The 11654-nt window shown below is 36.6% G+C and overlaps 1 protein-coding gene across 2 annotated transcripts; it reads right to left on the bottom strand.

The window, feature by feature from the left end:
• Positions 1-125: 125 nt before the first annotated feature.
• On the bottom strand, positions 126-11064 carry LOC104217726 (B3 domain-containing protein REM5-like). Of its 2 annotated transcripts, none has more exons than XM_009768030.2 (8): positions 10872-11064; positions 9005-9379; positions 8605-8836; positions 7647-7777; positions 7295-7526; positions 5914-6044; positions 5543-5774; positions 126-330 (listed from the first exon to the last, which is right to left on the bottom strand). In XM_009768030.2, the coding sequence occupies exons 1-8, from the start codon at positions 10935-10937 to the stop codon at positions 278-280; spliced, it is 1452 nt and encodes a 483-aa protein (XP_009766332.1). In that variant the 5' UTR covers positions 10938-11064; the 3' UTR covers positions 126-277. The 2 variants fall into 2 exon arrangements, 1 of the variants encoding a protein (XP_009766332.1); XR_708846.2 differs by lacking the exon at positions 126-330 and adding an exon at positions 6240-6276 and having other exon boundaries at positions 5658-5774.
• Between the last annotated feature and the right edge of the window lie 590 nt (positions 11065-11654).

Here is an 11654-nt window from a genome sequence, read left to right as displayed (position 1 = left end):
AAACCTCTGATCTGTAACTAATGAGTTTTTTGGAAGAAAATATAACAGGCTTTATTGTTGCGGTGCACCATATATTGAATCAATTGAGAGGGGGAGGGGGAGGGGGAGGATTGCTTCAGTTTTCCTTTATTCTTTTTTGTTATCAACTGCGGAAACAACCTCTTGCAGAAATCCAGGGTAAGACTGCATACAATAGATCCTTGTGGTCCGGTCCTTCCCCGGACCCCGCGCATAGCGGGAGCTTAGTGCACCGGCTGCCCTTTTGTCACGAACAACTTCATTGTTCACTAATCCCTTGAATGACATTTGTATCCTCTCCAGAAATTTTGCCTGCAAAAATACATTAGAATAATTACAGTCCACTATATTGTGTGGCATTCTTTACAGGCCTACATAATCTTCAAACTCTTATAAAGCATGTACATACTTTTTTAAACAAACTATTTCTAAAAATAATTACAATTACGAGGGACTATACATCAACCAGAAAACTGTTAGAATCAAGTAGGAAGAAATACTAACCTAAAAGAAAAAAATCTTTACTAACAAAGCTAATAAATACACTCTTCCTTCTCTCTAGGAAGAAGGGTGAATAGTAAATCCGTTACTATTCATCGGCCATAACTTCGGAATCTAGCAGTGGATTTTTGCAAACTTGATATCAAAAGATTCATTTTCTCTTTGCGCACAATCCCCAATTGGTTTCACCCTCAAATCCATAGCCAATTGTTTCAGATCTACAAATTGGTTCGTCCATTACTGTAGCAAAACAGTGTATCTGGGCAGCTTCTTCTTTTCTGTGCGATGTAGTGTTGAAACTTGTGCGTAATAGAGCCTTTCCATGGCAGCCAACGTCTCTCCCCAGCCTTTGGCTGTGGGAGAGCAGAATCCAAACTCAAATGAAGTTACTCCAAACATCAACAACTTTGTTACATATGCAGCAAGTTTGAATCAAAAGCAATCTGCCACATCTCTCACAAAAACGAGTTTGAAACCTTTTGAAATTGTTCATGGAGTTCCTACCATTCAATTTTCCATGGATGAACGTGAAGAATTTGCAAAGGAGGAAGGATTACATCAAGCAGTGATGATAAAACTGTCCAGCGACGCACCAAATTTACAGATTTTAAGGAGTATTCTGCCGAAAATCTTTGGTATCAAAGGTAATTGCTTGTTCGGTTCTTTGGCTCCACGACAAATTTTAATTCGTTGTGATCAACATGAAGATTATGCTGCTTGTTTGGCAAGAGCTGTAAACTATTTTCAACATAATGGAAGGGAGCATCAATATAGAGTTTTCCCATGGAGTGTTGGATATAATCCAAACCAGGAAACTTCGAAGGTGGCTATTTGGATTTCTTTGCCGAATTTGTCGCCTGAACTGTTTGCTCGTAAGCCTTTATTGTCCATTGCGGCTGCTATTGGAAAACCAATCGCAATTGATAAGGCAACACAAGTTAGATCTCGTCCTAGCACAGCAAGAGTCAAGGTTATCATTGATTTACTTGACAAACTTCCTGAAAAGATTAGGCTTCAATATCTTGATGTTAAAACTGGTAAGATTGTTGAGGATTACCAGGAAATTATCTATGATAATTTGCCTTCGTATTGTGGCCATTGTAAGCATCAAGGACACGAAGAAAATCAATGTAGGCGCTTAAAAGGAAAGGCAGTTCAAGCAGCTCGTGTTTGTGATGAGAATGAGCATCAAATAGTTGAAAAATTGCAGGGTGATGCAAGAGATTTTTTGAATGCTAAGAGAGCTGGGCAACAACTTATAGAAGGATCAGAAAATGATAAGAATGCTAGGCAGCAAGTGTGTGATGATTTGAGTAAAAGAGCACATGCAACATGTGTTAGAGGTGTTGTGCAAGTAGAAAAAACTGATGTTAATATCCCTGATGGTGCACAGATTCTCAGCAATTCTGGGATCTCAAAGAGTGTCGCTATTGTTCCTGTCGATCGTGCCTTAGCTAGGAATCGAGGGAATGGCAGTAGTATAGGGACAGTAGCGGGAGGTGATCGACCTATTAATGGTATAGGTGAACAAGCTGATAATGCAGTAGGATACAAAGCTATTATTGTGAATGAGGAGGGCCAGGAACATGTAAGTACTGAGGCCTTGGAGTGTGCTGATGCTAAATATGGAAAATTCAGCTGCAGGTGTAGCAGGGGCAGGACATAGTGGAGTAGGTGCACATTCGAAGTCTAATACTGCATTGAAAACAACTGTTGATCATGTTGTTGCACTGGTTGAACCACTTGAGAAATCAGCAGCAGCAGGTACAACTCCTGTAGATGTATCTACTGCTGTTTTAGTTCCAGCTGAAATTGTTTCAACAGCTGAAAAAGATACAAAGGAAGCTGGGCAGCAAATTAGTAAGAATAACTGGACAACGGTTTCCAGCAAAAAAGGCACTCCAAATAGAAAAAAAATGATGCAGGTTGAGCAGCGACAAAATGCTATAAATAGCAGTGTAGCAGAAGTGTCAAAGGGCGAGCTTGTACCAAGGTCCAGCACTCCTACGATTCTTTTTTCCAGTTCACAAGTGGAAAACATTATCAAACAGGCCCAGGCAGAAATGGTAATGAACACCACCTTGGTTAAACAACCAATGGTGACTTTGAACACATCCGTGTTTGATGTCCCTTCTCAGTCAGTAGTCTTTTGGGGAGTTCAAAGGTGAATCTGGGCAGCTTGTCCTGTCAACTGGGAACAACAATGAGGTTATCCAACAAAAGGTAAAGGAAATCGCTATCAATTCTAAGTTGTGGCGTGAACAACGAGAGGAGGATGATGAAGATGATTGGGGTGATGGGTTTGCTGGCTATTCATCCGAAGAAGGTGAGCAGGAGAGTGCAGGTGAGGAGATCGATCCTCCAGTAAAGCCAAAGCCTCATGAGGCAACAACATCAAGTCTCACGACCAAATTGAACATTCATGCTCCTATTTTCATCCCCAGAAACTCTCCTACTGCTATGCCAGATGCAGCAGCTGGAAGGTTGGTTAGCGCAGCGGAAACATGTGCCAAGCAGGCCACTCCAGGTGTTAATACAAGTCAAATTGTGATTACACCAACACTTAAAATGCAGCAGCAACAAAATGATCTGCAAGCCTCAACTAGTATGCATACTGGTGATCGCACAGCAGCAACAAAACCAAATTCTGGGCAGCAGCAACTCACAACAACTACTCCAATTATTTCGGTTGAGGAGAGACAACTACTTGATGCAATTGTAAGTACTGCTCCTCTACTTTCTTTAAGTCAAACAGTCTCTTGCACTGGTCGTGGGAATGTGAGCAGGAACAAATCACAAAAACAACAACAAAGTACGGCAAATATGGTTCCTGCACAAGCTGGAAATACATTGATGACTCAAGGTGTTTCTCAACACATGCCAAATCCAATTTTGGTAGGTAGAGATATATATGAAGAAGAGGAAGATGATATCTTAAATCAATGCCGGGAAGAGGCATCAAGAAAAGGTGACCTATCACCTATGCATAGTGGAAAAATAAAAAAAGCACATACAAGGAAAAATAGTTGGGACGACAAGGTCAGTGATTTTTTAAATGTTAGGCGACCTCCAATGAGAGTTGTCAAACAAAAGAAGGATGCCCCAACTACCTCAACGAGGTCCAACCGTTCAAAAAAGAAATGATGATTTTTGAATATTTTTTGAACACGGTTGAGGAAAACAACAAAGAACTGCAAATTGCAGATTTTACATGTTTGGAAAAGAAGGGACATGAACCAAATTGGTACTTCATTCTATTATACCACTTTATTAGTATTCTCATTTGTAATATCATCACAGAGTATGTTATAAACTCTGTGATGATCATTGAATATTTGGTACTCTCCAGTTCTTATTTTTTACATGCATGCTAGTAGGTGAGGCCTTTTCATTGCCTCAATAGGATTAGTAAGGTAAGGTTTAGCCCGGTTTGAGTTGCCTTGGTCCTATGCCTTTGGAAAAATATCCACACGGCTATGAGATTATATGCCCTCGTGAGACATTGCCGGCAGCTACACCATGAATCCTCTACATGAGGCTGCCATCATAACGCAATGTGAGGCGCAGAGGAGTGATTATATAGCCAAGGCATATAGGTAACAATACTGGTGCTATTGTCCCCCTTATTTGTACTATTCCTAATTGTTGTACTTTTATTTTCATTTATTAATAAAAAACTAGCCCTAGGTGCTTGCCTAGCGGATTGCCAAAAAAAAAAAAAATACTAACCTAGAGTAGGAATTTCCTTACCAAAACTTTACCTTCCTCTTAGCATTAGCAGAAACTTGTTTGCGCAAAAACACCACAATCATACTAGCTAACATAGATTTCTTATCATGCAAAAACATTGTGAAATATATGTGAGAAAACTTTTACAGAGTACAGTATGTAAGGAGTAAACTTATTTAACATCATCCAAGACTCTCTAACTATAACCAAGTCTGTTATACATCACTATTATAAGTCCTCTCATTATAGTTCCACAACATCTTCCTTACTCTAATAGCCAATGGAAAAAAATAGACAGCAACATCAAATGTAGAAGAACGCTAGCAACAGAAGTAAACCATAGGTTCTTTCCCATCCTTAATGAGTCCAAACTTAGGGGTGTTCATAAAAATCCGAAAATCCAAACCAAACCGAAAATCAAACCAAACTGACCAAAAAAACCGATACTTTTTGGTTTGGTTTAGTTTTGGTTTTGAAATTTAAAAACCGATCAAATTTGGTTTGGTTTTGGTTTTAATAAAAAAAAAACGAACCAAATCGAATATAAGAGTAGCTATTTTAAATTTATTATTACACCTATATATATGTATTCTTTTATACAAAATTTGAAAAAATTTATAGTAAATGTTAATCGTTTGCACTTTTAGAACAGATCTTTACCTTTACATTCTAGTTTGATTGGTAGTTTTCTTTTGTTAAGTGTAAGAATCTATTTCATGTTAAAAATAATATATTTTTAATAGTCCTTAAATTATTCATCACTATTTGATTCAATTATCATCAATATATCTTGGTAAATAATAGATTTCTCAAAGGGCAATTGATTTGATAGTGCTACGTTGAAAATGTGGTCGCCGAAATATGTGTTTGGTAGTGTATGTCTTATATTTAAGAAAAAACCGGCGAAAAACCGAAAAACCGACATAAATCGAATCAAGAAAAAACCAACTTAATTGGTTTGGTTTGGTTCTAATATTTGAAAAACCGAATTACTTGGTTTGGTTTATTTCTAGGGAAAAACCGATCCAAACCGAACCATGAACACCCCTATCCAAACTTATAAATATTTCTAACTATTTGCTGCTCTGATGTTGTATACTGATAGAAGCCAGTGATAATAACGAGGGATTGAAAAGCCACAAATGAAAATGGATTATGCTCACCTAGAATGCAAAGTGCTTTCTTCCAATTAAGTAAAAACTGCTTCATCCGAAATGCACGCCGAACAGAGTCATAGTTTATGTGCATATAAGATGATCGAAAAATAAGACACTTCTTAAATGAGAAAGCTTACCATTAAATTTCAATATCGGTCTGTTCCCATTAGTAACAAGCTCAAACATTATGCAATCTCCTTCCTTTAAGCACTTTGCATTACGGAATTCATGCCATCCACCTCTGATAAATACACTATTGCCAAAAGAACATAACCTAACGTTCCAAGACCTTTGTAATTCATCTCTAATAATCAAGTCGCATTTCTTGTTGGTGAGACCATTTGCAAGTGCAAATTGTTTGGGAATGTACTGAAATGGTTAATAACCAAGTGCACAGATAATCAAACAGTGGTTTACTTCATATTTTCATCAAGAAACAAAGAGAAAAAAGAAAAAGAAAAATGAAGTTCTTGAAGGGTCTTTGTTGCAAGATACGTTTTAGACTTACCAAGAGATCATTTGAGAGGTAGTAGGGTCTAACAGTGCATACAAAATGAGATCGACTAAAAGGCTTGTGAGTGTCAGTTCCTGCATAGGGAAATGCCTTGCTTGATGACTTCATGCTGGGGTTTGGTTTGCCTGTTACACAGTTAATTGTATGCAAAACCATGTCAAGAATTCATGTGTGACAAAGGGTTACAAGAAAATTTTGAATAGCATCTAAACATCCACCCTGTATTTTGGACAAAGGGCAGCCCAGTGCACTAAGCTCCCGCCATGCGCAGGGTCCAAAGGAAGGGCTGGACTACAAGGGTCTATCGTATGCAGTCTTACCCTGCATTTCTGCAAGAGGCTGTTTCCACAGCCCACCCTGTATTTTGGATAATTTTCAAAATTAGTAGGAGCTCGCTCTCCAAATAGACCATACTTGAAATTCTTTTGGCTTCCAAATAACAAGGAAATTACTAATATAACAAGAACAATGTTATGAAAATAAAGTTAAAAGATTTTACTAGATTCCAAAACATTGAAACAAGAATAAGGTCAGATGTATTAACTGTTTTAAGCCATCAATGCTTATATTAATACAACATATTTAAAATCACCACCCTCCCTCAACTTACACAAGAAATGAAGAAATTCAAAAGCAAGCAAACTAGAGAAAGGATAGCACACTTTGGTAGAGTTTAGTAGGACGAGTAAAAGTGCTTTTAGGTGTTAAAATGACTATTATATCTCTAGAAACATTGAGAAAGAACTTATAGAAGACCATCTTAATAAACGCAAACACATACAACAAAAAGGCCTTCTACAGAGCTATTTTATGCCTAGCTATTTTACTCTTTTCAACAAAAATACTTTTGCAGATATTATTCGTCAAATATTGTTTAACGTATATGAGCTAATTTCTTTAAACTTTTTAAATAACAAAATATGAAAATTTATCCTCATGGAACCGGGGACAGGGCTTTTAGAGGACTCAATATATAAACTTGAGTGAGTAAACTGAGCAAACAGCCCCTTTACATTGGACTATAGCCTATGAAAGACAAAGCACTCTCCTTATAACAAGCAAAAGCAACTAATAAAGAAAGGACACTGTTTTTCTGTATGAAGAAGAAAGGACAATGTTATATAACAGTTTAAATACACTATTTACTAAAGAAATGTATAAATAAGGACGTATATGGTATACAACTAAATTGTTTGCTACAAGATATACTTCCGTAGAAAATGTTTCACAAAAACAATCATTTCATAAATCATCTTCCACTGTTTTGTTGGGTAACACCACCATACACAATTTTGCAAAACATAGTGTCATGGTGCATATAACAAAGAAACAATGTTGTTGAAAAGTAAGAGGTTGCTTAAATGAGAAAACTTACCATAAAATTTCCTTATTGGTTTATCTCCATTAGTAACAACCTCAAACATAATGCAATCGCCCACCTTTAAGTCATTTGCAGCATGGAATTCATTCCATCCACCTACAATACAAACTTGAGAACCATAGGTAGCTAGCCTTAAATTCCATCGCCTTTGTGTTTCATCGCTAATAATCAAACCACAATTCTTGTTGGTGAGACCGTTTGCCCGTGCAAATTGCATAGGAAGGCGCTGAAATGGTTTATAACGATTTAGTACATATCATATGCTTATCTTTTCGCTGTATATAACTCCAATAAGCAAAGAGTTGGGGGGGGGGGGAATGGAGCAGTGTTTCCTTTAGAGACTTACCAAGTAACCCTTTGTAAGGAAATACGGTTTAACAGTGAGCAAAAGAAGAGATTGACCAGAAGGGCTGTGATTAGCAGATTCTTCATTGGGAAAAGCCTTTCTTGATGACATGATGATGGGATTTGGTTTGACTGTTACATAGTTAATCATAAACAAATCGATGTCAAAAAATCAAATATGACTTAAAGATTACAATCAAAGTATGAATAGCTTATATACATGTACCCCATCTTTTGGCTAATTCTTAATCTAAAAATAAATTGAAAGTTGAAAGTTATTTTAAGGTCAAGTGAATTAACTTGCAAATTCATCAAGTATAAACTAATTGTACTACAATACGTAGAAATTGATTACTAGTGTGATGCCATTTATGTTCATTTCAATTTTCAGTAAACTCCTGTTTTTAGTTCTAATTCCCTCTGTAAGATCATAAACTACTGCATTGTACTCATATCACCAGTATATCTCCAGAAAGGTCGAGAACTAAACTGCATCTGTGATGGACTCTAAAGATCTTTACCTTTGAAATCAAATTTCCGACTGTTTTGTTGGGTAATTTTTTTTATAAGTGTAGTTGTTTATGAAGAACATGTTTTACTGTATGGACAACCAAATACTGAATACTCCTTTTTTGGATAACCGTAGTGTTCGGGCCAGCTTGCGCACACCTCAACTACTTTCACGGAATACGTGCTACCTCCCACCAGCAGCAAAAGTCAGGTAACTCTATCCACCAAGGCTTGGACAGATAGGAAGAAATCACCTAGTTTTTTTTTGCCTTTGTTGGGATTTGAACCTGAGACCCCATGGTTCTCAACTCACTTCATTGACCAATACGCCACACCCTTGGATGTATTACTAAATAATTTTATTAAAGATGTAATATAGTTTCATGGTGTATATAACCAAGTAAAAAGATCGTTGAAAAATAAGAGGTTGCTTAAATGAGAAAACTTACCATGAAATTGCCATATTGGTTTTTCTCCATTATTAACAACCTCAAACATTATGCACTCTCCCACCTTTAAGTCGTTTGCAACAATGAATTCTTTCCATCTGCCTACAATACAGACTCGAGAACGATAGGTAGCTAGCCTTAAATTCCATGGCCTTTGACTTTCGTCTCTAATAATCAAACCACAATTCTTGTTGGTGAGACTGTTTGCCAACGCAAATTGCTTAGGAAGGAACTGAAATGGTTTATAACAATTTGCACATATCATCAAACATTCATATGCTTCATCTTTTCGTTGTATATAACTCCAATAAACAAAGAGAGAGAGAAAAAGAAAATGGTGCACGTGTATCCTTTAGCCCGAAGATTTTGAAGGTTAGGAGGAAATAATTATAAGACTTACCAAGTAACCATTGGAAACCCAATAGGATCTAACTGTGCATTCAAAAAGAGATTGACCAAAATTAGCTTCTTCTCCTTGTTCCTCTTCCCCTCCTCGTCCTTCCTCCTCTTCTTCTTCTTCTTCTTGCAGATTCTCTGCATATTCTCTGTCACAGTGACTTGAATCAAAGATGACAACCTCAAACTCCATGTTTCCGTCATGTCTGAACACCAACATATCTCCCAATTGCAGATCATGCTCCTCTGCAAACTTCTCCCAACCTTCTTCTAGTCGACGGCCGTTCACCTTCACCTGCCACTTCTTACCAGCCCTTTTTAGTACGGCATGTTCATGCTCGTGTCCCGTCAGATACTTCAAGAAACCTACTGGAATATTCTGCAGTACAACATAACATTTGGTTCGGAGAGAAGTTACGTAGGGTAGTAATAGTATAGGGATTGCAATGTAGGAATTATAATGTTGGGATTAATAATGCGGAGAATGTAATGCGGGGATTAATAAAATGGATTAATTATAATACGAGTAAAATATGTGTTTTGATTACTTTAAAATGCTTAACACAACTACGCGTTAGTCCACCTTAGTTGTTTTACTCCATGTATTAATCCTCATATTCTTATTACACCTTCTATCCCGCATAAAATAATACATAGATTCCTGCATAACTTAAGCATACATTGTTTATGCTTGCAATAAGAATGATAACCAAACACCGTATTGCTCGTGCTGAAATTTATGCAAGCATCAAATTAGTAACCAGACATTGTATAGTTAGAGTTGGATATAATGTAGGCAACCAAACTACCCCTCGTATTAGCCCCGTTCCAAATCATTATGTTGTTTTGTTTATGACATGAAACAGATAGAGACTACCTAACAAGTTAAGCAAGTAAAAAAATGTTCATAATGGTTTTTGAGTTTTTAGTGTTTTTCTTTTTCTGGGATAAATTCTTCAACCTCGAAGCCATACATACATATAGAGTGTGTTTCATATGACTGGAAAATGTTTTTCTGGAGTTTGGTTGGTGAATAGAGTTACTCCATATATTAAGGATTAGTAATAATATCAGCAAATTGGTGAGTAGCATTAGTTTATCTTCTATTTTACAACAACAACAACAACAACTCAGTATAATCCGACTTAGTAGGGTCTGGGGAGGTAGTCTGTACGCAGACCTTACCGTTACCCTAGGGTAGAGAGGTTGTTTCCAAATAGACCCCGGGCAGTTTATCTTCTATTTTATGAGGGAGAAATTCGTTTGGGCCTACCCTTAGGACCAAGAGCGAAGTGCACCGGTAGCCACTTTTAAATCTGTTGTTTAAAATATATCCATAATTTACAATGTATTTAAAGATTAGTCAATTAACCCAAACTTGGACTAAGTATTCTGAATTTTTATATCTTGAATTTTTAGCTGCTAATTTGGAATTCAGTAATGTCCTAAATTAATTTTTGAGCTGCTAAGTGTCCGAATTTCTGCACTGCTAGTTAAACTTCACGAAATAAAATTCAAAGTTTTTGGATACACTCTTGAACTTTAGGACACAATGTCCTGAAGCTTGGAACTTTGAGAATGGCTACCGAGTGTTCATTCTACTAGGACCGCAGCCTCCGAAATTCTCGTGATAATGGCCCCGCCTATGGGGCCGACTGGACCCTGTGACCTAAGTCACAAGTCCCTCAACATTTACATTTGCATTTGAACTAAGTTAAAAGTTAGGGTTGTTGTAAGGAAAATGACTTACCCTCTCCTTTTGAGATAAAAATGATTTTCATGGAAATGACTTGTTCATTTAAAACATTTTCCGTGGAGTCATTTTCCCTTGTACCAAACACATACACATAAAGAGGGTTACTTAGACTCACCAGACCCTGCTTGAAACCTGGCTGAATGGGTTTGAAAAAGTGAGGCTTCACTGGACGGACTTTCATGGCCGCCAAGTCAAACAAATGCAGTTAGTATAGTCAAAGTATCTTTTCTACTTTGATAGTCAAACAAATGCAGTACGGTACTGGTATTTGTATGAGCGAATTTGTCTTCTGAGCGTGATATTAGGAAAGACGAGAGGAGTAAAAAGGCGGAACTAAATCCCTAATTTATATAGGAATGACAAAATGCCCCACTGTAATTGGGACAAAGATAAAAAAGGATGGAAAATGAAATCAGCAAATGCCCGTGTCTGGTTTATCAAGAAGGTGTTTAGCTAAACTTACAAGCTCGTGAAACTGGTTTATAAGTATTTTTTGACTTATTTACGTATTTGATAAATTAAAAGTACTTATAAGTTAAGTGATTATCTATATTATATTAAAAGCATGAAGGCCCTTCGCGAAATGTGTTCGCCTTGTTTATTCTTCATAAACAGATTTTACACTGGACAAAATTGTCATTCAATTATTTTTTCTATAAATTAGGAGTTTAAAATCAACTAAAAATTTGGTCATTAAATATTTTCTTATTTGAACTCTCTAGCAATTCCTAATATTTAGGAGTTTAAAATCGATTATATTATTCTTTATAAAAATGCTTCCTTATTTTAAAACTTTTACTTATTAGAAAAGCTGCATTTATAAAATTACAAAACCTTAAATAGTTGGAAGTCCGTAATGTAGAATACAATTCCTTCACTATATTATGTTATTAGAATA

This window comes from Nicotiana sylvestris, chromosome 12 (genome assembly GCF_000393655.2).
Source record: "Nicotiana sylvestris chromosome 12, ASM39365v2, whole genome shotgun sequence".
Classification (NCBI taxonomy): domain Eukaryota; kingdom Viridiplantae; phylum Streptophyta; class Magnoliopsida; order Solanales; family Solanaceae; genus Nicotiana; species Nicotiana sylvestris.
The sequence above is the reverse complement of the archived record's forward strand: the minus strand, read 5'-3'. Positions and strand labels throughout refer to the sequence as shown.